This window comes from Bos indicus x Bos taurus, chromosome 3, assembly GCF_003369695.1.
Source record: "Bos indicus x Bos taurus breed Angus x Brahman F1 hybrid chromosome 3, Bos_hybrid_MaternalHap_v2.0, whole genome shotgun sequence".
Classification (NCBI taxonomy): Eukaryota; Metazoa; Chordata; class Mammalia; order Artiodactyla; family Bovidae; genus Bos; species Bos indicus x Bos taurus.
This window is the reverse complement of record NC_040078.1, coordinates 22,464,455-22,491,562: the sequence shown is the minus strand read 5'-3', so window position 1 is coordinate 22,491,562 and position 27,108 is coordinate 22,464,455. Positions and strand designations below refer to the sequence as shown.

Below are 27,108 nucleotides of genomic sequence, written 5' to 3'. Positions count from 1 at the left end.
GGAATCCTCCTACACTGCTAGTGTAAAATGATAGAATTGTTTGGAAAAATAGTTGTCAGTTCTTCCAAGTTCAATATGGAGTGGACATTGACACACTAGGAGCAATTCCAATCTGAGGTTTGTAGCCAAGAGAACTGAAAATATATGAGCCTAAAGACACTAGTACATGAATATTCAGAGCAACAATTCTGCTTAGAAGCCAAAGCAGAAACAACTTAAACATTCATTCATCAGTTGGTGGATAAATACAATGTAGTAGAGTCATAAAGAGAAATATTATTCAGGCGTAAAGAGAAATAATGGTGTAGGCAAAAAGGTGGATGAACCTTTATGGTGATGAAGATGCCAGATACAAAAGGTCCTATGTTGGATGATTCCATACTGAAGAAATGTTCAGAATAGGCAAATCCATACAGAGAGAAAGTAGATTAGTGGTTTCCAAGGACCGGGAGAAGGAAGGAATAGGGAGTGACTACTGAGATGTTTAGGGATTATTTGGGAGATAATGAAGTTATTCTGAAATTAGATGGTGGTAGTGGTTTCACAACTTTGTAAACAGAAAATCACTGATTTGTACACCAAATGGATTTTATGATGTATGAATTATGCCATCATCATCATTATCAACCTGCCTTAGCATCTTCCAAGCCCTATATTTTCACTAAGCAATGTATTTCAAATTAATAGCCAGTGACCAGCATATGATGCTGTTAGCCTATTGTGAAGGAAGATACCAAATGAAAAATTACATTCAGGAAGTTTTTGGTAGAAATGCAGTGTAGGTGAAGGAAGCAGATACTTGGAAGGATCTGACACAAAACATGGGATGGGGTTTCAGGGTAGAGGGGATACTCCCTGGGTCTGGCTTTAGTGCTTACAGCAAAGGGGCCTTGGCCAGTTAGAGACCCTCTCTGTGCCTAAGTTTCTTCATCTACAAAGCGGCAGGGAGTAATGCTTTCTGCACCAGTCAACTTTGAACACTAGAAGTACTTATAGATATGAAGTAATCATCCCCCCAATTCATGAAGAAGATTGATGAAATCAGTGGGGAAAACTAAGTGCACCTCTGAGTACCTTTAATAAATAGATTCTAGGTCCCACTTCAGCTCACTGAATCAGAATTGCTACAGAGGAGGACTGTGCACTTGTTTGGGTACTAACTCTCCCAGGTGATTCTTACAGCGATCAGCTTGGGGACAGAACACACTGAGCTGTATACCTTTTACCCCAAACACAGAAGTAGGACAGAGCAGAAGAACAAGGGTGTTTCCAATCCAGTGACTAAAGCAGAGGAGAACTTTTGGAGGACTCTAGGAATTGAAACATCAGGCCCTTCTGGCTCCATTTTACCCTTGTCTGGTTTACAGCAGAGACACAAATCCTTGGGGACACATGACTGAAGCACCTGGCCATCCACTTTGAGGGTACTGAGAGCCCTAATTTCAAATTCAAGCTGGTTGTGAGTGAAAGTTAAATTTACCCTTGTTTGCTCATTGATGGGACCAGTCTTCTCCAAGCTGCCACTTTATTGAAATAAACCATATTACTATAAATGCAGACTTCAACAGATGTTTGTTATAAAATTCTATAAATACCCTAGCAACCTAACAAGAAACCAGAAAGTTAGCAAGAGCATTCAGTTTCAGGACAGTTCAGCCCGATAGAGTATAGTCACTGAGAGATAAGTTTCCCAAGTTAAAGGGAAATGTCCCTTTCTGTCCTGGGACATTGTATCAGTTTCAAGGAGGTGGGAAAGCAGATGGCCCACTCTAACAGACAGTAGCCCACTCTAACAGGCCACTGGCTATTAATTCAGGTACTGTCTTGCCTCCAGACAGTACCTGATGTCCTGACACACACAACCAATTCAAGGAGCCTTTGTAAGGTCCTGGCCATCACTTCTGCTATTGCAGAGTACATAGACACGGTTTAGTGAAACAAAGGAGGGCTCCAGGAACAAAGTCAGGTAACAGAAAATGAGGAGCATGAAATGGGACAAATGCAGAGTAAAGAAAAAAGTGCACACATTGTAAAGTAGGTTTCTCTTACTTACAAAATGCAAAGAAATAGCTTACTTGCTTTGATAAGCAAGTTTTTTTCAATTTTTAATTTGATTGAATAGATTATTTACTGTCCTCTTCTATAAGTTTCTTATTTATTCAGCACAATAGTACTACCTTGAATGATTATGAGAAAAATAAAATATCACAATCATTGTTGTTCAGTCATGAAGTCATGTCTTACTGTTTGCAATCCCATGGGCTGCAGCATGCCAGGCTTCCTTGAACTTCACTATCTCCTGGAGTTTGCTGAAACTCATGTCCATTGAGTCGGTGATGCCATCCAACCATCTCATCCTCTGTCGCCCCCTTCTCCATCCCTCAATCATTCCCAGCTTCAGGGTCTTTTCCAATGACTTGGCTCTTTGCGTCAGATGGCCAATGTTTTGGAGCTTCAGCTTCAGCATCTGTCCTTTCAATGAATATTCAGGACTGGTTTCCTTTAGGATTTACTGATTTGATCTTGCAGTCCAAGGGACTCTCAGGAGTCTTCTCCAGCACCACAATTTGAAAGCATCAATTCTTCACTGTTTAACCTTCTTTATGATCCAAGGCCCACATCTGGACATGACTGCTGGAAAAACCATAGCTTTGACTATATGGACCTCTGTTGGCAAAGTGTTATCTCTGCTTTTTAATATGGTGTCTAGATTTGTCATAGATTTCCTTCCAAGGAGCAAGCATCTTTTAATTTCATGGCTGCAATCACCATCTGTGCTGTTCTTGGAGCCTGAGAAAATAGATTCTGTCACTGTTTCCACTTTTTCCTCATCTATTTGCCATGAAGTGATGGGAGCAGATGCAAAGATCTTAGTTTTTTGAATGCTGAGTTTTAAGCCGGTGTGTTCACTCTTCTTTCACCCTTATTTAGTTCCTCTTCACTTTGTGCCGTTAGAGTGGTTTCATCTGCATACCTGAGGTTGTTTTTCTCCTGGCAATCTTGATTGCAGCTTGTGATTCATCTCACCCAGAATTTCACATGATGTAGTCTGAATATAACTTAAATAAGCAGGGTAACAATATACAGCCTTGATGTACTCCTTTCCCAATTTTGAATCAGTTTGTTGTTCCATGTCCAGTTCTAACTCTTGCTTCTTGACCAGCGTACAGATTTCTCAGGAGACAGGTATGGTGGTCTGGTATTCCTATATCTTTAAGAATTTTCCAGTTTGTTCCACAGAGTCAAAGGCTTTAGCATCGTCAATATAGCAGAAATAGATGCTTTTCTGGAATTCCCTTGCTTTCTTTTTGATCCATCGAATGTTGGCAATTTGATCTCTGCATTTTCTAAATCCATCTTGTACCTCTGAAAGTTCTCATTTCATGTACTACTAAAGCCTAGTTTGAAGGATTTGAGCATTACCTGGCTAGCATGTGAAATGAGCACAACTGTATGGTAGTTTGAACATCCTTTGGCATCGTCCTTCTTTGGTATTGGAATGAAAACTGACCCCTTCCAGTCCTATGGCCACTACTGAGTTTTCTAAATTTGCTGACATATTGAGTGTAACACTTTAGCAGCAGCATCTTTTAGGATTTTAAATAGCTCAGCTGGGATTCTGTCACATATACTAGCTTTGTTCATAGTACTGCTTCCTAAGGCCCACTTGACTTCACACTCAAGGATGTCTGACTCTAGGAGAGCGACCACACCATTATGGTTAGCTGGTCATTAAGACCTTATTTGTATAGTTTTTCTGTGCATTCTTGCACCTCTTCTTAATCTCTTCTGCTTCTGTTAGGTCCTTGCTCTTTCTGTACTTTATCATGCCCATCCTTGCATGAAATTTTCTCTTGATATCTCCAGTTTTATTGAAGAGATGTCTAGTATTTCCCATTCTATTGTTTTCCTCTACTTCTTTGCAGTGTTCACTTAATTATAATATTGTACAATTTCTTGACCCAATATCAGTCAATGAACTATATATAACTGTTATTATGATTTTTAAATGAAGGAATGTGATGCACTTTTCTTACCCCCACAGAATGTCAGGGTCCACAGACATCAAAAAATAAATTTCTTCAAAGTCTTTGCTGGATCTCATATACCAATATCATTAAGAAGGGAATCTGGAGGATGGTGTGAGGTGAGGGGGAGATAAACTTTTATAACTGGTTGATCCAGCTCTCTTACCTTTACCTTGACATGGGCAAATGCTCAGTGGTTCGTGGTCACACCCATTTCACCCACCATCCAGGTTAGTCCTGCAGCTAAACTGAAGAGACCAATGCTACAGAGGGTCTCCCAAATCTCAGGTTCACAAGACCCAGGTAGGAAGAGATGCTGAGGAAATGTGAAGTTGGTTAAGACCATCCGTCCCTGAGGGCATGCCTGTCCCTTTCTCCTCAATTTCATCTTCTATGTCCCTGAACACAATTTCCCATGTTCACTGTATCTCATCAACCATCCCTGACCCATGACTTTACTAAATAGATCATCATGCCAATATTCAAGGATATACACATAAACTTTTAATCATTTTGACAGCTTGAAAAGAGCTCTTATCGGGGGTACAATGAAATCCATGAGTAAAAGTTTGAAATGTAGTGTTTAGTGACATTAAAAACAACTAGAGCGACCCGGAAATAGAGGAGGGGTTTAGAAGGCAGGGCTGTCAAACTTAAGTTTACTCTAAAGCAAACAAGCTGCCCAAGGAAGACAAGAATCTGACATAACACTGGGATGCAGCAAAATAATATTGAGTCTGGACAGAAACCATTTTAAAAAATTAATTACTCATTCACTTAGTATTATACTCTGATTTTTTCCTACAGGTTTAAGGATGGACAAAAGTGGAGAAGACCCCAAGTTCATGAGAGTCTAAAAGTTTGACATCTCTCACTTGTGGAAAAGCCTTAAGATCTGTTTAAAGAGAAGGTGAGGTGACTTATAACAGCCCAACAGAAATTAAGACCTGCTGACAAAGTATTTCTCCCTCGAATATTTGTATACACAAAAGAATGAACAATGGGAACTCAGCTGAGGTAGTTTTTGGAAGGAGATAGGTCAGTGGCATCAGGATGTGTGCAGACAACCTAAGAGTGGCTGCTGAGGGCTTGGGTGCTATCAGTGGTGATGTTCACAAATGGTCATGGCCTAGACACCTGGAAGGCAGGGGCCCCCAAGATCCCATGAACCCCTCCCCCTACCAGTTCTGTTATGGCAACTCCAGACGGTTGCCTAGCATGCTGGGTCCCCCTCCTTCACTGCTGTCTGAGTCTGAGCCCCACACAGCACCTTTGGCTCTGAGCTCTGGCATCTTCAACTTCTCTTTGTGGTTGAGAACCCTCTAGTTGTTCCCAATAGTAAGTCAGGAATTCCAGTTTTTGTCATCCCTCAGTGCTGATTAAACCTATGTGATTTTGCTTGGCTCTAATCCCCTGTATGCTGAGTGTCTTCTCCTCGCCCCTGGCTCTGCCCTCATCTGCCACACATCACCATGGCAATACCTTTTCTCTCTTTATCTGATCTAAGGGCAGAACTCACCCTCACTTGAAATCAACCAGGAACTTTGGTTGCATCTGGTAAATAACAACCAGGACTTTCAAGACCTCACAGAGAAATTCCTCATATCCCAAGCAACTGCTAACCCCCTGGCCAACCAGCTACAGAAATACAGTAAGTCCTCAGGGTTGTGATCACCAAAACAATGAATGACCACTGTCTTCCCTCTAAGAAACTAAGTCTCCATGCTTTGTCTCCTTTTCCCTTTGTCGTTTTGAATTCCATTCTGACCACAATCCAGGAAAGGTGGTAGTGGCTCTTTTCCCCTTAGTTCCCTGAGGATGGAAAACTGAGCACAAGGAGTGGAGGCACTTTCCCAAATTTGTGGTGAGTTGTAGGGTGAGATACAGATTGTGTGTCTGTGTCTCAATCACCCAGTGTCCTAATCATCTAGACTGTGATTCCTGGCACAAGCACAGAACTGTCTGTGTCTCTCAGGAGAAAGCTAAAGAGTGTTAACTGGAATTTTTTCTGTTCATATCTGATCCTGCATCCCTGTTGGTGAAACCTCTGGGACTAATGAACTCCATCAGTTCAAGCTTCCCTGAGGTTCCATGGGCAAATCCCTATGCTAGTTACACTGGGGAAATATGGTGGTTATATATTGCGAGAAGCAAGGGATCATAAGATTTAAAGAACTTAAAGATGAAGCTGCTGCTCATTGAAACCGTGGTCTCTATGAGTGATGCCATCAAGACAGGGCCTCCCTGGTGAGAAGGAAGCCGTGCTTCCTGGGTGTAGGGTGTCTTTCCTGTCCAAGAAAGTCATGTGACACTCTGTGATGAGGTTGAGGGTGTTTCTGGGGAAATCAAACCATCTATACATCCCCTTCTATTTCTACCTGAGCTGGTGAAACTTTGGTGATTCAGGTTGACCAGGAGTCCAGGTGACATCTGTGCTATAAGATGTGTGACCAACATGAGCATGATGGTAAGTGGGAGAGATCACCAGCCACCATAAAATCCCAGGCAGAGTGTGGGGAGGCCCTTTGTATCTGCAGTCAGCCTGGCAGTTGGAAGCATTGTTGCCTGTTCGGGGAGAAGGGCCTGTAGTGAGGAAAGAAGTCATGAGCAAGCACAGCAAGGGGGTGAGAGAAATCTTGACAACTTGAGACTGTGTAGTCGTTTTCCATTAATCTATGAGGGAGTTAATGAAAAATGACTGACACCGAGAAAAAGAAAAAGTAAAGCCTGTTATTTAAGAAAGTAAAGAGAGAAACTTTGGGGAAAGGGCAAACTTAGTTTTATTTACATCTTTCCTTATAAGCATAACATTATTCTAAGAAATAAGCTGTGGGGCTGGTGAAGAAGAAATGTCTCATCAGGACCCTGTGGGAGGTCACACAGCACAGTGTGAAGGGCACGGACTCTGGGCCAGGCTTCCTAGGCTCACATTCACGTTGGGAGCCTGTGTCTGTTTCCTCCTCTGTCCACGTGGTGCTGTAATAATAACTATTGTTTGAGTTATAATGAATACTGAGTAAATCTGATAAAGCCCTGACAGTAGTGCCTGGCTCAGTGTAAACACAGTTCACACTTCTACTATTTCTAGTAACACAAAGATTATCAGTGTTTGGGCACATTTCTTTCAGGTCCTTATGGTTTCATGTATTCTATTTCACACAAGTGTGTCCAGGTGAGTTTTTTACCTCGAGATACTTGTTCATTACTGAAATACTGGGATGGCACAAGGTAACCACCAGTTTAGTCCTATAGACCTTCCTGACCACACAGGAATCGCCACCACAGGCCCTGCTCAGTGTCTCACCGAAGAGGCTGCAGATCTTGGTTCAGTGGCCCAGGATTCACGGTCAGTCTCAGGGGATGTGAATTCTGACTTTGCCAAATGGCAGTTCATCCTGTCTACTTGCTTTCTGTGCCTTGGAGCTCCTTTTTCCTCAGTTCTAAAATGGGGAGTAACCTCAGTTGGGAGGCTGGGGAATCAGATATGGAAATGGCTGTGTAGACCTTGGTACTGAGGTTACATCTGCCTCTGGGGTGGCCCGTCCTCCTCCTCTGAAGGCAGTGACCACAGCGGCAAGGCCAGCTTCCCCTGAGGCAGTGTCTCTTTCCTCAGAGTGTGAACCATGTAAGGACAATGTTGAATCTGTGCTGGGGGAGAAGCTGCCTTTTGAGGCACTGAGGCCAGCAGAAAAGCCAACGCTCGATGAGAGGCTGAGGTAAGGAGGACAGGGGTGTTCATGGCAGGCACAGGACACTGTCATAAAACAGGTGCATGCATGCTAAATCACTTCAGTTGTGTCTGACTCTTTGTGAAGCCATGGCCCAGGGACCGCCCGGCTCCAACAATTGGTGGATTATGGATTCCAACTGTTATTCAGGGCTTCAGTTACTCTCTTTTTAAAAAACTATTGACCTAAAACCACATATCATGAAATTCACCAAATTCAAGTGGACAATTCAACTCAGTGGCATTTGGTACATTCTCAGTGTTGTGCAATTAAAGCCTCATTTGCCTTTAAATCACAACTCCCTCCTGACTGACTACAGCTTGTCATCCTTTCTTGACCCTGACATTCGCTTGTTCTTTCCAATCCACACCAGCTGTACCTCTCCACACTCTATACCTGACTGTGTGTCACTCAATGTGTGATGCTGTTTGTGTATTTTTAAATGGAAATGGCCTTCTCTGAGCAAGGAACTGAAGAGACAACTTCATAACACAGGTTTAGAAATACATTAGGTTTTGAATACAGAAGAACAAGATGAATGGGATGTCAGGGAATCTTCAGGAGCACTTTTGGATACAGAGGACACATTTGTTGTTCCTTCTTTCTCTATGACATAGTTTGATCATCAAATATGTGCCAGAATTCTGTTTCAAGGGCTTCTTGGGGATGTTCTCACAGAAATCCCTAACAGTCTCTCATCCACCTCTTTAACAACTGTCTGTTCTGTCTCACCTAGGACCTGTGACACCCTAAATCGAAGTCAGGCAAGAGAGCTGACCCAGTTACGGCAGACACTACGGGATGGGAAAGATGACTCTGTCCTGCTCAAGCAGCACCTCGAGGACCTCCTCACCCGCAATGACCCGGACAGCCACCAGGGGCAGGGCTTCCGAGAGAGCCTGTCTGAGGGGTACCGACTGGCCAAGCGCCTTGCCTGCAAGCTCAGCCCAGGTGAGGGGGCCACAGACCCTGATAGCACTGATCCTCTCCTAGGTCCCCATTTCATAAGATGAACTCCACTAGGAATTTTTTTTAAATGAGCTTTCCTGTTTCATGTCCCATTTGGGGATATGATAAGAGCATGACTGGCTGAGTGGGAGGACAGAGGAGAAATGCACAGGGTGGAGGTCATAATATTTGAACTGTCTGCTTCCTCCCTGATGGACAATGGCCACTGGAGCAAGAGGCAGCATCCAGATAGCGTTAAAGCAGAGATAAGATGAGGTGACAGGAGGAAGCTTATTAGAGTGAAAAAAGCCCTGGACTAAACCTGGAAGTTCCCAGGTTCCAGGCTGAGTGCTGTGCTTATAACTGTGTGTGAGTAATTGATTTTTCTTAGGTCAATAACTGTTTTTTCATCTGTAAAATGGATCAAATAATCTGTTGATGATAGCTGTAGTGATGAAATTTGGGAATATGTACAAATGCACTGCAGAAAAAAAAAATGCCTTTCATTTTGTGGTGTTGGGTAAGGTACTTGATAGAGTTGAACTTGGTGTTGGGAAAGTGGATTAGACTGAAGCACTTTCCATAGAGAGACTTCCCCTGATAACACACAAAAGCCACCTTGAAGAGCCAGGATGTTCCCAGATGGAGGGACATGGGACTTGGTTGTTCTCCTTAGAGAAAGGAGGGCATCTTGTGAGACCTGAGGAAGTTTTTAGAGCCTGTGTCTTTGGCAGAATTTGTGGCAGGATGGATGACACATTTGTAGAAGTGGAGATGGAAGGTGGACAACGTGAGGTGATATAAGGAAGAAAAGACAATTTAAATGTTTGCCCAATTTCAAGCAGAAGGTGCCCTGAAGATGATCTACCAGTTTAGAAACAGACTGCCTGATGGACCAGAAATCCCTTCTAGGACAGTTGTTTAAAAACAAAGTTCAAAAAATTAGAACTTCCATATAGTACTAACTTGTACATAGATATTTATGACTCTGTGACCATATGAGTCCCTGTGTTTGTAATAGGTGACATGGCAAGAAGCTCAATGGATATTTCTGAATTTATCTGCAGAAATTCATGAAAATGAGGAGGATGAACAAGGACAAGAAACACTCATGCCCAGGTAACAGTGAACTATCAGGAGCTGGGTAGGAAAATGGGTAGGAAAAGTATGGACAGGGTCACAGAGAGAATAGTAAGTGAGGTCAAAAGAATCAGAGATGCCAGATGGAAGCCTAAGCACAACTGCAGATGGTACTGATTTACTTCAACCCACATATGATTGGACCTGTAACTTGGTTGTCTGTTGTCTCTGTGGTACTTGTATGTAAGAGCCAGGGTGAATGCACCACCCTTTAGGATTTCCTGTACACATAGAGAATATCTGTTCTCTCCTAAAGGAGGTCCAAAATGAGATATATATCTATTCCTACACAGTTATTTAAGCTTCTTGGGAGGAAGATAACTGGCAAAGGAATTAGTACAGAAGTAACTAGAAAAATTAAACATCAGGACAACTGTCTAGAAAAAAAAATTGGTTGTCACGTGACAATAGTAATAGAAAGAGGCCTTGGAAACCTTTCAATTCCTAAAAAGGAGGCATAATATTTCCGGGAATCTATAATGCCTTAATAGATGTGTCCACTTGACTGTGAGTGCTCAGTTCCTCAGGCATGACCTACTGTTTGCAAAGCAATGGGCTGTAGCCCACCAGGCTCCTCTGTCCATGAGATTTGCCCATCAATATTATGGAATTGGGTTGTCATTTCCTCTTCCAGGGGATCTTCCCGACCCAGGGATTGAATCTATGTCTCCTGCATTGGCAGGTTGATTCTTTACCACTGAGCCAACAGGGAAGCCCTTATTCACTTGGCTGCTTCATCTTAAACTCAACATGGATTAGGACCAGGGGGGATGCACTTGGTGTGGAAATTCATCTGTGCTTCCTGTTCCTGAAAGTACCATCCTGGGATGATTGAGTCTCATTCCTCATCAGAGGTTTGTGGCCAGTACATGGAGCACCTGCTGTACTCTCCCTCCCACTCCCAGACAGCCACAGTCAGTTTCCTATACGGGAGGATAGCTTCTTTCTGTGACCACTCTCATGCCTCCCATCAAAACCAGCCAGAATGGCTTAGAGTCAGATCCTCTTCATTTAATTTTCTGTTATCCCTTTCCCACCTGTCACAGCATGGAAATGTAGGATGTTGAAAAGAAGGAATTGCCTGAGGAATCTAAGGATGAATGTGTTTTGATGCCTTCAATTCACCAAGGAAGTTCTGACTGTCACCAGCCTTACAGTGATGACAAATTTGCATTTGATGAACCAGAAGTGGGCCTTGGTCTGGATGGAGCTTGTGGTTTCTCCCATGCTAAAGAGGATGAAATCCCAACCAATCTCCCAGGTAGCTTCTGTGTTCTTTGTCCCCACAATGTGTATAGACTGAGGAAGGTCATCTCTGAGGACAGGTTGTATAGACACATCTTAGTTGAAACCAGGAGAAAGGATCTATTATGGAACACAGACATCAGGTCAGTCAGGGAGCCTTCATCATCTTCTCGGCCCTGGTCTTGCCTCTGTCACCCTGGCCCCAGTGTCAAACATTTGACCCAAATCTATTGTGACAACTCTCACCTACCTCAGCTGGAAATCCACAGGAGGTGTCTGTCACACCTGGTTTGGATACAATGTGTTTGTTATCTTCAGTGATCTAATTTTGTTTTGTAAATGTGCCTGGCCTCTCCAGACATGATTGCAGAGTTGCCTCTTTATTAGGTGAGGTGATTTCCCTGTTTGGTTTCACTCCTCTCAGCCCCAGTCTCTCTTTTCTCTAGGTTGGCTAGTCTTCTCTAAGCAGTCCCTCAACAACCAAGACAGACCCAACTGTACCATTGCCTTGCTTGGATGTTTCCATGAAGCAAGGCTGGGCTCTGGCACTTCCTCTGGCCTCAAATGGCCACGGTTTCTATGTAGCACCGAAGATTCTTTTTGATTTGAGGGTTAATACAATTCACTGGGCTTCCCTGCTGGCTCAAACAGTAAAGAATCTGCCTGCAGTGCAGAAGACAGTGGGTTTGAACACTGAGTGTAGAAGATCCCGTGGAGAAGGAAATGGCACTCACTCAGATATTCTTTTGTGGAGAATTCCATGGTCAGAGGAGCCTGATGGGCTATAGTCAATGGGGCTGCAAAGAGTTGGGCACGATTGAGTGATTAACACTTTCACACTTTCACTTTTCACAATTCATGCATCACTCTAGTCTCAAGTGTAAATTCCTCTAAACCATCAACAACCACATAATCTGATGGGATAAACCAATATTGCAGAAATAATTCTAGAAAATAACTCAGTGCATTTTCTAGGATCTCTGGGGAAAATACACCATTAACTATTTATACAGATGCAGAACAAAGGATATTGGGAGAGAGCTCTATGAGATTAAGGAGAGAATTTCCCCTATGGGTCTAGAAGTAGACCAGTCTAATTCTTATAAGACTTAAGAGTCCTAGAATATCTTTGCTAAAGTATTATGTTCTTGCACTGAGAATATTAACGTCCCTGTGGTAAATGTGTTTACTGAGTAGGTATGTGTGACATGTGATTTGCTTATTATGACCTGTTTTCTCTGAATTTCTTACTAGACAATCAAAATGATCATGAGCAAGTAAATGGACACAATTTAACATTTCCCAGGTAATTCTGAAGATCAGTGGGCCGTAAATGTCAGTGGTGACTGCAGGAGACCTCAAATTCAGGGAAAAACAGGAAGTGCCAAAAGCAAATCTTTTATCTATTTAGTCAACAGCCAAATATCTCTTTAACAGTATTGTCTATTTTCATTTCACAGGCTCAGTGCATTCAGTTTCTTAACGTACAGGGAGTGGATCCAGGTGGAATAGCCAAACTCAGGAGTTTCTGTAATCAAGTATTTTCTCCTGAGTAGTTAAAAGTAGCGTGAGATTCATATCAGCCTTGTGCCTGTTTGGCTTCAACATGTTGGTAGATATTTGTTTCCAAGTAAGGAAACTAGAAAACATTTGTATTATATCAAAATCCTGAGAAAATAGTTCCTGAAGGCAGAATATCTAGTCTGTAATTCCTCAAAAGCTGTTTTCACTTGGATCCTGCATATCCAGATCAACACAATGTGTGCAGAAAAGTGGGAACCACTATCCTAGTCCTCTTGTGTGCTGGGGGCATGTGTGCATGAGGTTAGCATGCAGGGAAAATCCCATCTCCTCCCTCAACCGCTGGTTGTGTGCCCAGTGCCAGAGAACCTACGGTCTCTCCCGCCCCATGTCACCCCATTTCACATACAGGAGGAGTTACTTCCCTCTTTAAGGGACTGTGCTTTTGCTTTTGTAACCACTCCTCATGCCTGTCATCAAAAGCAACCAGGATGGCTTGGAGTCAAATCCTCTTAATCTTCTGTCATCCCTTTTCCACCTGACACAGCGTGAACCTGCATGATGTTGAAAAGAAGGAGGTACTTCAGCAATCCCAAGATGAGTGTGTTTCAGTACCTTCAACTGTCCAGGAAGATTCTGCCTGCAACCAGCCTTACGGGGATGCGAAATCTGCATATGAGGAAGAGAAAGTGGGCTTTGCTCTGGATGGAGCCTGTGGTTGCTCCCAAGCTAAAGAGGATGAAATTGATCTCTCAGGTAGTCTGCATTATCTTTGTTAGCCTACTCTAAGAGAATTAATCCCCTTAGATAGATAGACAGTATGCTTACAAACTGAAGCCTGCTTTGAACCAGACTCTCTAATTGCGTTTTAAATAAGACATTCTATGAGTGAACTTTTCTCAATTCCTAGTCATGTTTGTCCTTATGGTTAACCACTCTACCAAAGGTGGTCCTGCCAGATTCATGTGTACCTCAACAGTTGAGGTAACTTTCAGGCTGCCTCATTTTGAATGAGTCTCCTATCTCACATGAAGTACTCTAATTTTCATTCCTGAGCAATGTCCTTGAGTTCCTACACCTGTCCAAGACTGTTGGCAGTCTTGTTTATATCTCTTTGGAGATGTCACTACTTTGGTTCACTTCTATCAAACCATGAACTCTCTCCCTTCATTTGACTTATCTTGTTTGAAGTCTTCTGAAACCCAAATGTAAGCCACGTGGTCGCCTTTGGTGTGTTTCTCTGAGGTAAGGCAGGGCCCTGGGACTTCCCAGTCTGATGAATGGCCACCGTTTGTAGCTTTGAAGATTCATTTGACTTGATGGTATGTAGATTCCACTCCCATCTAATCTCAATGTGTAATCACTTATGTCATTAACAAACAGCATTTCAGATGGAAAAAGCCTGAGTATTATAGCAACCCTCTAGGATATAGCTAGGTTGTTCCCCAGCATCTGTGTGGAAAAGGATATATTTAGCTGTTTGCGCAGACTCAGGACCAGGATACTCTGCCAATGACATATCATATCAAAGAAATTTGTCCAATGGCTCAAGAAGGAAATCCAACACCTCCTTATAAGGCTCTATCTACGGCCTCCTGGACTGTTTCTCTCACAGTACCCTGTTACCACACTCTGAAGATAGGCAAAGGATTGGCATTTGTGAAGAGAATTTGCCTGATATAAGTCTCCTGCTAATTTATTTGCAGAAAACCAGAATGATCACGATGACCTAAAAGGACCAGAGGCTATTTCCCTGAGGTAATTTTGAATATCTGTGGGCTGTTGTACAGTGATGAAATCTGCAGACCTCTGATCCAGGGAGAAACAGAAAGTGCTGAATACTTTGTCTCATCAGTCTTGCCAGCCACCAATTATCCTTTTTTGTAATGTTTTCTGCTTTCACTGTGGTACGTACGTTGTTTCCCATTAACTTTGTTTCCCATTAAGTTATTAACTTTTCAAGTTTATAACCCAAGTCAGTTGACCCAGATGAACTAAGGCAGAGTGATTTTTTTGCACTCACTCGTTATCTCCGATGTGGTTTATAGAGTGAGATGCCTATCTGCTTTCTCCCTGTTTGGTGTCAGAATGCTGGCATGTATGTCATAACAAGAAATGTAAATAGACAATAACATTGTATCATGCCACAATATTAAGAGAGGTCTTGACAGCATGAACTATCTGGGAAACCAGACTGCCCCAAACTGTATGCACCGGATACTCCAGGTGACAATGCAATTTAAACAAAAGGGTGCAAATCACTATTGTGTATCTCTGTGAGTCATGACTGTACCATCTAGAGATAACTCAGTCTCTTTCTTCATCAGCTTGCTATTTGGCCAGAGCACAGAGTTCCCACTGTTCTTTATCTCTTCTGCCCCTGTAAAACCATACACTGTCCCACACACAAAAAATGAGCTTTTCTCTCTTTACTGGGTCAAACCCCGGCTTGCTTCACCACTTCTTTAAACATTCCATCAAACCCAGATAGGACTCTAAGATTTCTGACCCCTCTTGACTAATCTTTAGTCCTCCCTCCCCAACCAGGTTCAGCAGAGAGATGCCACAGATGATAGAGAACGGTGTCCCATGGGATTCACTGAATGATACGATTTGACTTACTTGGTTCTTCCTGGCCTGCCAGACTCTTTCTGGCCTTATAGGAGCACTGCCGTCTCACCACTTGAGGAAGAGGATGTCTCTTATGCTCGGGATGTAACCAGTGAGTATTACCATGTGATAGAACTCCACCTGGATGCCCAGGTAGACTGTATTCTTTGTACTCCTTGCCTTTGGTGGTGCTGAGATTTGTCATCCCTGTGTGGAAGCTCTGTAGACAGTGATTTGAATCAGACTGTGGTAGAGTTTTAAGCCAAGACATCAGGTGGGTCTGAAAGCCTAGCTCTCCTCTTCATCCAGGTGAAGCCTATGGGTCAGGCCCCAAGTTAGATCATGGACCCAAGGCAAGTGTGACACACTCACTCACTTGTATGTGTGCAGGTGCACAGAGATGACTAGCTTTTTCCCTGATTCCAATGAAATGTCTCTTCTTGCCCACAGTATTCCCATTTCCATACCCCAAAATGTCCCTTGAACTTCTGTGACTTTCCAGAGATGCTGAGAGCTTTAAGCATCTGTTGCTTCCCTGGTGTCATTGCCGTCACTCTCGGTGTCTGTCTCCTCTAAGATGGCTCTCTTAGTGAAGCAGTCATCTGGACCACAGGACACAAAGACCTCTCCCATCACCTTGCTTGTAATGGTTTCATGAAGCAAGGCAGAGCCCTGGCATTTCCCACCCCATGAATGGCTGGAGATTCAGTGGAGCAACCAAAGTTCATTTTGGTTTGAGGTTTTGTAGATTCCATTCATCATTCTGCTAAAGCAGCCAGCATATGATGAGAAAAGCCTGAGTATTACAGTATTCTACTAGAATGCAGGTGAGCTATTCCCCAGGGTCTGTGGGGAAGATGAATGTTTAACTTCTTAGGCAGACTTGGAAGAGGATACTGTGGTGAGAATCTTCAAGGTCAGGGAGATCTTGCCTGATGTCTTGGAAAAGCAAACCAAGTAGAGTCTGAGAGACACAACCCTGAGACACCTGGAATATCCTTCTAAAACATGCTATCGTCTCACTGGTGAGATTGGTGTCCTGGTGGTGGTACTGGACACTGCATTATTAATTTACATAGGGGGGTCTGCTTAATGTTTCTGGCCCTGTCTGAATTTTTCAGTAGAAAATTATGCTTTTCTTGAGGAAGAGGAAGACCAAGACCTCATCTGTTCTAGGTAACCATGGAGAAACATGGGTCTGAGTTCAGTGGTGACATCTGGTCATCTCAGATGCAGGGAATTGGAAAGTGCTAAATATGCCTACTTCTTCTGTTCAGACAACCACAAATTGTCCCTGTAACAAGGTTGTCTGTCACCATGTACTTGTATAGGCCCCTTTATGAATCCCTCTCAATTATAGTAACCTTCAGTCAGTTGATGCAGGGCTACTAATCAGTCACAGGATTTTTTGCACTTTCCTGCACTCTCCTTTTTATTAAACCCAGCATGAGATGTGTATCTGCCTCTGCCTGTTTGGCCTTACCACACTGACAGGTATTTCATGGCAAGGAAAGTAACTGAAAACAAAAACATTTATGTCACATCTCAGTATTTGAAAAATTGACCTTGGGATTTCCCCTGTGATCTGGTTGTTAGAATTTGCCTCCCAATGTAGAGGACACAGGTTTGATCCCTGGTCAGGGAACTAAGATCCTATATGCCATGGGACATCCAATCCTGTGGGCCACAACTACCGAGCCATTGTTCTACAGCCTTCATACCACAACTACTGATGCCTGAGCACCCTAGAATCCTTGCTCTGCAGTAAGGGAAATCAGTGAATGGAGAAGCCTGGCACCACAACTAGAGAGTAGCCCCCATTCATAGCAACTAGAGAAAGCCCATGCACAGCAATGAAGAGCCCATGCACTGCATGAAGACCCAGGGAAGCCACAAGTAATAAATAAATATCTTTTAAAAATTGGTCTTGAAAACACAGAATTTCTAGGAGTCCATTCTGCTGCCAGAGCCTGTGTTTGCTTGGCTGCTACATGTGAATTTGAACAAAACTTCTGCTGTAGTTGAAGCTGCCTTTATGATTTCTGAGGGTGTGTGTAACATGACTGTGTCCTGGGGTGGTTCAGTCTCCTTCCTCCCGAGTTCATTTCTGCTCAGTGCTCAGAGCACCTCATGCTCACGCTCCCTCACTCTCTCTCCCTTTCCCTTTGCAAAAACCTTCTGCTCTGGTCTCAGATTGATGGAGGGATTGTTTTATCTCTCTTGGTGGGACTTCTCATTTGTTTTTTGCAGCCAGTCCCTGAACCCTCACATGTATGGATGTGAGAGTAGGACTATAAAGAAAGCTGAGCGCAGAAGAATTGATGCTTTTGAACTGTGGTGTTGGAGAAGACTCTTGAGAGTCCCTTGGACTGAAAGGAGATCCAACCAGTCCATCCTAAAGGAGATCAGTCCTGGGTGTTCATTGATAGGACTGATGCTGAAGCTGAAACACCAATACTTTGGCCACCTGATGTGAAGAGCTGACTCATTGGAAAGACCCTGATGCTGGGAAAGATTGAGGGCAGGAGGATAAGGGGACGACAGAGGATGAGACGATTGGATGGCATCACCGACTCAATGGACATGGGTTTGGGTGGACTCCAGGAGTTGGCGATGGACAGGGAGGCCTGGTGTGCTGTGGTTCATGTGGTCGCAAAGAGTCGGACATGACTGAGCGACTGAACTGAACCTGAACCCTCCCATCAAAACCAGCTAGGACTCCAGGTTTACTAATCCCTTTTGTTTAACCATCAGCCCTCCCCACCACACAAGTATCAGTATGGAGCCGCTGGTGGTAGAATAGAATGAAATCCAGCAGGATTCAGTGGAAGAATGTTATCTGGCTGTTTCTATTGGGCATCATCTGTCAGGTTCCTGTAGGCCTCTGAGAAGTGCCTCACAATGTTAGGCAGGGAGCTAGAGATGAGATGAGAGCAAGGGATGGTGGAGGCAGAGACTCATGGCTGGGAAATGGCCTCAGTTCAGTTCAGTCACTCAGTCGTGTCCAACTCTTTGAGACCCCATGTACTGTAGCACACCAGGCTTCCCTGTCCATCATCAACTCCCAGAGCTTGCTCAAACTCATGTCCATTGAGTCGGTAATGCCATCCAACTGTCTCATCCTCTGTCATCCCCTTCTCCTCCTGCCTTCAATCTTTCCCAGCATCAGGGGCTTTTCCAATGAGTCAGTTCTTTGCATAGATGGCCAAAGTATTAGAGCTTCAGCATCAGTCCTTCCAAGGAATATTCAGGACTGATTTCCTTTAGGACTGACTGGTTTGATCTCTGCAGTCCAAGGGACTCTCAAGAGTCTTCTCCAACACCACAGTTCAAAAGCATCAATTCTTCAGCGCTCCACTTTCTTTGTAGTCCAACTCTCACATCTGTACATGATTACTGGAAAACCATAGAGGAACTTTTGACTAGACGGACCTTTGTTGGCCAAGTAATGTCTCTGCTTTTTAATATGCTGCCTAGATTGGACATAGCTTTTCTTTCAAGGAGCATGCATTTTTTATTTCATGGCTGCAGTCACCCTCTGCAGTGATTTTGAAGCCCAAGAAAATAAAGTCTGTCACTGTTTCCATTGTTTCCCCATCTATTTGCCATGAAGTAATGGGACTGGATGCCATGATCTGTTTTTTGAATGTTGAGTTTTAAGCCAGCTTTAAATGGCCTCAGCCCTTCCTATCAGGAAGGGGCTGATGTACAGACTGTGGTCAGCACATCCTAAAGGGACAGTATGAGCTCTACCAAAGGGGAATTCCACCAAATGGCACAGGTGCAATTAAAATTAAGCCATCACCTCTAGCAGAAGATATTAAGAAGAGGTGGCAAGAATACACAGAAGAACTGTACAAAAAAGATCTTCACAACCCAGATAATCATGATGGTGTGATCACTCACCTAGAGCCAGACACCCTGGAATGTGAAGTCAAGTGGGCCTTAGGAAGTGTCACTATGAACAAAGTTAGTGGAGGTGATGGAATTCCAGTTGAGCTATTTCAAATCCTAAAAGACGATGCTGTGATAGTGCTGCATTCATATATCAGCAAATTTGGAAAACTCAGCAGTGGCTACAGGACTGGAAAAGGTCAGTTTTCATTCCAATCCCAAAGAAAGACAATGCCAAAGAATGCTCCAACTGATGCACAGTTGAACTCATCTCAGACACTAGTAAAGTAATGCTCAAAATTCTCCAAATCAAGCTTCAGCAATACGTGAACCATGAACTTCCAGATGTTCAAGCTGGTTTTAGAAAAGGCAGGGGAACCAGAGATCAAATTGCCAACATCTGCTGGATCATCAAAAAAACAAGAGAGTTGCAGAAAAAACATCTACTTCTGCTTTGTTGACTATGCCAAAGCCTTTGACTGTGTGGATCACAAGAAACTGTGGAAAATTCTGAAAGAGATGGGAATACCAGACCACCTGACCTGCCTCTTGAGAAATCTGTATGCAGGTCAGGAAGCAACAGTTAGAACTGGACATGGAACAACAGACTGGTTCCAAATAGGAAAAGGAGTACGTCAAGGCTGTATATTGTCACCCTGCTTATTTAACTTATATGCAGAGTACATCATGAGAAACGTTGGGCTGGAAGAAGTACAAGCTGGAATCAAGATAGCTGGGAGAAATATCAATAACCTCAGATATGCAGATAGCACCACCCTTATGGCAGAAAGTGAAGAGTAACTCAAAAGCCTCTTGATGAAAGTGAAAGAGGAGAGTGAAAAAGTTGGCTTAAAGCTCAACATTCAGAAAACAAAGATCATGGCATGTGGTCCCATCACTTCATGGCAAATAGATGGGGAAACAGTGGAAACAGTGGCTGACTTTATTATTTTGGACTCCAAAATCACTGCAGATGGTGATAGCAGCCATGAAATTAAAAGATGCTTACTCCTTAAAGGAAAGTTATGACCAACCTGGACAGCATATTAAAAAGTGGAAACATTTCTTTGTCAACAAAGTTTCGTCTAGTCAAGGCTGTGGTTTTTCCATTAGTCATGTACAGATGTGAAAGCTGGACTGTGAAGAAAGCTGAGCGCTGAAGAATTGATGCTTTTGAACTGTGGTGTTGGAGAAGACTCTTGAGAGTCCCTTGGACTGCAAGGAGATCCAACCAGTCAATCCTAAAGCAGATCAGTCCTGGGTGTTCATTGGAAGGACTAATGTTGAAGCTGAAACTCCAATACTTTGGCCACCTGATGCAAAGAGCTGACTCATTTGAAAAGACCCTGATGCTGGGAAAGATTGAGGGCAGGAGGACAAGGGGATGACAGAGGATGAGACGGTTGAATGGCATCACTGACTCAATGGACATGGGTTTGGGTGGACTCTGGGAGTTGGTGATGGACAGGAAGGCCTGGCATGCTGCGGTTCATGTGGTCGCAAACAGTTGGACATGACTGAGTGACTGAACTTAACTGAACTGAACATCACCTCTAGTAACCTTGGCCTTATTATACATTCATTTTAATAAATTTGCTTTGTGATTTGGCTCCCCTGGTGGGCTTTTCAAGTGAATTATGGGCAAGAAACAGGGACGTTTGGACCCTGAGCATGCACAATAAAATCTGTCACTCAACTGATGTAACCATCCACCTGGCCTTAACCCAACCCCTGCCCTCAGGGTCAAAACCCTTATAAACACCCCAAGCCAGTACAGCAGTGCTGGTTTCATATCTCAGGGACCAGTCCACTCTCCCTCGGAGAATGTATCTATGCTTGAGAATTGAGCTTAAACCTGAAGTGTCTGCAGTTATCTTACTGTTGCAAAGACCAAGATTTCTGGTCCGGATTTATCCGTTGACCTCCTCAGTTGGATCTCTAACACAATGCTTGCCCTCCTAGTAACAATTCGTGTCAGATAAAAGGGAAGTCTTCCCAGTTCTAGATGTAGACTGTGAGTACTCCCGTTGTAAGAACATAAGGCTTCTAGTGGGTCCCCAGGTAGAATTTCTGTTGTTTGTATCCAACAACCTGGACAGGCTGTTAGTGGCACAACCATAACAGCCCTCAGACCCCTGTGGGTTTGAATTGGGTTCTGGAATTTAATTTTTAAAAAGCACCAAGCACATCAGACCACTTTCCTTTTTTCTTACCCCAGGCTACCCTCGGTCACCTAAACCCATCTCGCCAGTGCAGGCATTTGGTATCAAGTCAGGCCGGAGAGAGGAAGTGGAGGGATAAGGGCAGAATCTCAGCTACCACTGTCTCACTTGCGGGAATTTTTGTAACAGACCTCTTTTGTTTTTTCAAGATAAGATTCCTTATGGGAACTTCCCAGGTGGCTCAGTAGGTAAAGAATCTGCCTGCAATGCAGGAGATGCAGGAGTCGTGGGTTGGCTCCCTGGGTCGGGGACATGCCCTGGAGGAGGGCATGGCAATCCACTCCAGTATTATTGCCTGGAGAATCCCATGGACAGAGGAGCCTGGCGGGCTCCAGTCCATGGCGTCACGAAGAGTTGGACATTTAAAACTTTTTTTTAAGTTAATATTTACTTTTGGCTGTGCTAGGTCTTCTTTACTGCTTTCAGGCCTTCTCTAGCTGTGGTGAGCAGGACTAGTCTCTAGTTGTGCTGCATGGGCTTCTCAGGTGGATTCTTTGAGAGGGATGAGTGAGGCTCAGACACATGTCTCAGAAGTAAGATGTGTGTGATATTGCCTAGCCCTGCCAGGCCATCATTCAGAATGGGCCAGGAAAGGCCAAAGCCCACCCCTCCACCCCCCCTCAACTACTCACACACACAGATGGGCTGAAAGGAATGGACGGAACATCTAAATTATACATGGCTCCATCCTGTGTTGGGTTCTGATGATAACCTGAGACAGTGTGGACAGCTGTGCTGCAGCGGTGTGGGCACAGGTTGGGTCCGCCCCACCCCACCTTCTCTGCAAGGAGAAACCCTGTAGACATAATAAACACTTGATTTTTAAATTACAACTTGATCTCCAGTTGGAGGCTTTTCCCTACGCTCATAATATTGGGCACTATTGTCAATGTTGGATAAAGTGTTATGTCTTTTTCCCATGCAAATGGAAAGAATATTCAAAACATAGGTTTAATAAAACCCATTAGTCTGGAAAAAACAAATAAAATTAGATGATGAAATTATGCAGTGATAATTAAAAATAGTCCTACACATTGATTCAAATAACATTGGGGAATGAGGGGATATGTGGTTTTAACAATTATTTCACCCATCAGATTTGTTAATGTACAAAGTTTTATCCATGAGCCCAATATGAATTATAAAATCTGACTGTGTCCTAAAATATGATGATTAATGATGAATGAACTTTGCCTGGTGGAAATACGAAGGGCACACCAGGCTGAGAGAAGTGCTTGTGGAAAAACACTCAGAGGCTCCAGAGGCTCCTGGTGCAGGGCAGGAGGATTTGCAGAGGGAGCTGTGGGCAGTGACGTTGCAGAAGAAAGAAGGGCCAGAATAGGAGGACTCGAAAGGCGAGTAAGGAGGTTAGATTTGTGTAGTAGGGAAGGGAGGATGAATTTCCATAAGCCGAGGAGCATGTGATGAAACAGGATTTAGGGGTGATAAGACAAGTGAGCTTTGAGAGTGTGGAGAGGACTGAATCACAGAAAACAGTTGGAAGGAGGTTGGATGAATCTTTGATGAGAGTCAGACACAGATGCTTCCTGGAAGACTAAGTGGTAACAGATACGTGAAAGACAGTTAAAGAAGCAAACCTCATTGAGGGTGTCGAGGTATAAAGAGGGGGTGGGAGGAGAGCCCCACATCAAGGTGGAGCAGGTTCTGGGGGCCGTGACCCCACCTGAGCCTGACCCAGACTGGATGAGGGTACTTCATGTCTTAAGTAAGCCCAGGTTCTGAGAATATGTACTCATTTCACAGTAGACATAGAAACAGATTTGATTAGGAGCACTGTCTAGTCCCCACTGGAGGGGCTTGTAATATAAGGACTGCACCTTATGTTATCTCTCTGAAGAGAGACGAAGAGGGTTCCAATAAGGGACTCAGGCCTCTAATCCCCTAATCCTAGCTGCTAATTGGAGAAGGCAATGGCACCCCACTCCAGTACTCTTGCCTGGAGAATCCCATGGATGGAGGAGCCTGGAGGGCTGCAGTCCATGGGGTCACACAGAGTCAGACATGACTGAAGCGACTTAGCAGCAGCAGCAGCTGCTAATACTTTCCATCTGTCCGTCCTCACTCTACCCCATTTGGGAACAGAATATACACATGTATGAGTGAGTGGAAGGGCAGACAAACATTTCAAGCAAGGAAATTCAAAAGGCTCCATAATATACGGTAGTTTCTCAACTCCCTTTTCTAGTAGTAACTGAAGCCTTTATGCTGTATGTCTCCCATAGCTCTTTTTTTTCTGGTGGGTAGATATCAACAGCTCTTTCTCTCCCATGCCTAGAGGCCTGTCTAGAACTTTCTTTCTCTCTAGGCTACAAGACTAAGGCTAATAACAGAATAAGAGGCTTGACCCCCTGTGTCACCCAAACCCTCTAGACTCAAGTGGGTGATTTCTCATTTCAAGAAATTGCAGCCTAGCCCCTGCCTTCTCAGCACCCTAGTCACAGCCAAAAATATGACATCTTCTTCACACTGATGTCTGCCTTTGCTGTCTGGGTTATTGGGTTTTACTCATGGGGAGGGATATCAGAAATGCATGTCTGGTAGGGCTTATCAAGAGCAAGCTTCCATTGGTCCTACTGAACCCTCTTTTACTTTCAGGGGACACCTGGGAGGACTGTCACTGGGGACCTGTGAGTTTCCCAGGGTCAGAGGTGCCAACTTCACAGACACAGCTTCAGAAAAGCACCCACGTGACTGACTGTCTGCAGTGGCAGCTGGACCAGCATTTCGACTGTGGTGACAGCAAAGCCATGCTTGGTCTTTCTTTCACCAACTGGGGCTTTACCTCCAACCCTGATTCTGGAAACCAAGGACCACTCTTTCTAGGTAAGAAAGAAAGGGGGATTAGGAAGCTCTGGTCCATGTGCTGGTCATCACAAAGCTGTGGGTGGAGGAGGCAAAGGGCCTCTCCCACGCCCGCTGTCGGCCCAGTTGAAACCTGTGACACTCTAACAGCCTCAGGTGATCAAGAGCCTGGGACTTAGGACCAGCTCAGCCTCAGGCCCTGGTTCTGCAAATTCCTGCTTGTTTAACTTGGCCAAGTTATTTATCTTATGTACTTATCTCTCTCGTCCCTCATCTGAACCCTTGAAAAATTCTATCTCCTTTCCATAATTATTGGGAGTCTTAAGCAACATAATGTCTAGAGTGTCTGATTCACTAAAAATTGATGATAACCATTATGAATACATAATATCTAAGCATTGTCTTTCTTGTGCTTTAACACTTATAAAATGATTGCACAATGGTTGTTTCTTCTGAGATGACATAATTTTTATGATCCACTTTCTCTGGACTCCATCTTCCCTTGCTTTCTCAGAAAGGCAAGTTGGCCAGTATTTTTCTCTCCCTTCAACATCCGTCATCAAATCAATTTACCCCTATTAGGTGCTCTCAGTAACAGTGTATTAGTAACATTCAATAGCAATGTAAATACTGGCCCTGCAACACAGGGTCATGTTTGCTTTTCACATCCAGTTTATTTTCCCTTGTTTTCCCCTCTTTCCACCCTCATCCATGAAGTGCCCTGATCAGTCTCTTTTACAGCACTCCATTTAATTCATTCTCTCCACTCATCTCCATGTCCGTCTCCTAGTTTTCATCTCCTCCGAGTCCACCTATGTTCAAATTTCCTTAAAAGAGCTTTCAGACCCTCACATCCATTTCATCTGGGACGTATTCATCCTTACCCTGCATCGCTCTCCACATCCTCCACTGGAGCCCAGGGCCGCCCGGTGCTCATCCCTCAGGCTGTGGCCTCATCTGAGGAATGAGGAGAGACCCACGTCCTCAGGTGGAGCTGAGATGAGAAGGAGCCCCCTTGTGGCAGCATGGAGAGTCTCAAGGAAAGTGCTCAGGGAGGGCAGGGATGCAGAGCGTGACAAGAGCCAGTAGGTCTTGTAGTGTTTATTGTCTTCTCTTCCCTCTCGTCTCTCCTTTTCTTGTCCTTGGCTTCCCACATTCCCAGCCCAGACCGACCCCCACTTCCTCAGTAACTGTTTCCTGGTCATCTTCCATGGAAACATGAGCAGGAATCCAGGCTTCACAGCAGATTTTGCAGCAAAGGGTAATTTTAATACCCTTTATTTTCATACCCCTCCACCCTGTGACTCCCACCCGCCATAACTCCTAGTTCCTGTCACCCACCAGAGCTTTTCTCTCCTGATTTTTCTTTTTTCTTTTCCAAATTCAGCTCATCAAGAAGCCATTAGAATGATCCATTCCGTATCTTCATTCATTTGTTGCATTACACAAACACAGACACACTTGAGAGTATTGTTGCATTTTTATTATATTGTCCATGCCTCACTTAGATTATGTATAAATATTATATATACTGTGTATATATGTGTGAAGTCTATATTGATGCACATGTAAAATTTTTCCAATTTAGACTTCGTTACTTCTTTTCTCTTATGAGGTTTTCCTTCAACTTTGACTTTGCTTCATCTCTACGATCTCTTCCCTCCCAACAGTACAATCTGTGTCCTGCAGGAATTTCTTGCCTTTGTCTTTTCTACCTAGGAAAGAAGTTGTTGTCATCAATTTTATTTCTTTACTCTGTTTTGGCATTTGGGAACATGTTTGCCCCATGGCAGTCTTACCAATATTGACTAGTGTAAGGAAGGAAGATCAACAAAAAAGAAAATATATAAAGTTTCTCCACTGGATTCACTTCACCATGGACTGTCAGATAGCCTATCCTGTTCTTGAACAGTTTCTGTACTTGATGTCCTTCCTGAGTGGAGGACTAAGTCATAGAAACATCCTAAATAACAATGGATCCTATTGGCTGTGGTTTTATCTTCAGAGCTGAGTTTGGATGCTTCCATTGGAATGAAGAACCCTCCCAAGCTGGAGGATAAGGGCTCCACAGCTTAAGTGTTCAGTTTGTAGCAAGATTAAGGGCTTAAGTGTCCTGAAACAGAAGATTATCAGAAGAAAACTGCTCTTCAGCAAATGGAGACTAGCGTGAGGATTCCCTGGCCTTCAAGCTTAGGGTACAGAGGTAATCCCATGCACTTCTTCCTTATGCTCCTTATCTAAGGTTATGGCTCAATCTCCCACTGAGTTTTCTCTTCCTCACTTGTTCACTTAACAGCTGACACTACCTCTGTGTGGTCTTTCCTCTGCTTTCCACGGGGTCTGCCACCATGCAGGGCCCTTCCACCTCAATCTCCTGTTTGCACTCTGAGCTCTGCTGTGTTCCTGCTGCTACTGTCCTCTATTGCCTCTGACCTTTCCTATTAGCCAAAGGGAAGCCCAGATCTGTGGTCCTCTCTATCATAAGAGTGTCATTTAGCATGTACCATGCTGAACACATGGTACAAAAATCACACACTTTCTTGGTTTCCTCACCTTCCTTTACTTGCACCCCACCCACCCCTGCTCCCTAACAAACTCTTTCTTCCAGTATCATGTTTTAATGAATTACTTGCATGTGGGTTGACTTTTGGAGAATCTAACCTAGGAAAATCCTTAACCCTCAACTTCTCCACCTGAATAAGAAGTGCTGAAACTGAGGAAAAAGAGGCCTGATTACAAAAACTAAATAAGAACCTGGGTCATAGGTAGAAGTGCTGGACTGACCTGAGTCTTGTTTCCCCTCAGGCCTTGGTGGGCAGAACTTTGCTAATGTGCAGGGGGCTTCCAGGAACTCACTGGAACTGGCATTAGATAGAGTACAGTGGATGGATCCTTAAAGGGACATTGGCCAAACGGAGATACAGAGGCCAGGTTTTCAATATTCATAGA

The 27,108-nt window shown here is 43.8% G+C and overlaps 1 protein-coding gene across 1 annotated transcript; it reads left to right on the top strand.

Annotated features, from left to right (window-relative positions):
- Window positions 1-4,206: 4,206 nt before the first annotated feature.
- On the top strand, window positions 4,207-26,286 carry LOC113890294 (neuroblastoma breakpoint family member 4-like). The gene is made up of 8 exons (XM_027538231.1): window positions 4,207-4,258; window positions 5,536-5,679; window positions 7,642-7,744; window positions 8,493-8,707; window positions 9,772-9,823; window positions 13,158-13,366; window positions 23,953-24,180; window positions 26,165-26,286. Exons 1-8 carry the CDS (start codon window positions 4,207-4,209, stop codon window positions 26,233-26,235), a joined length of 1,074 nt encoding a protein of 357 aa, XP_027394032.1. The 3' UTR covers window positions 26,236-26,286.
- The last annotated feature ends 822 nt before the right edge of the window (window positions 26,287-27,108 follow it).

What these genes read in the sequence shown, in the direction of transcription:
- LOC113890294 (XM_027538231.1), top strand. Translation starts at nt 4,207, where the DNA reads ATGGGCAAATGCTCAGTGGTTCGTGGTCACACCCATTTCACCCACCAT. An exon ending in CAAGAAACACTCATGCCCAG is followed by an intron (nt 9,824 to 13,157) that starts GTAACAGTGAAC and finishes CACCTGACACAG; the next exon opens with CGTGAACCTGCATGATGTTG. An exon ending in CCAAGGACCACTCTTTCTAG is followed by an intron (nt 24,181 to 26,164) that starts GTAAGAAAGAAA and finishes TTTTATCTTCAG; the next exon opens with AGCTGAGTTTGGATGCTTCC.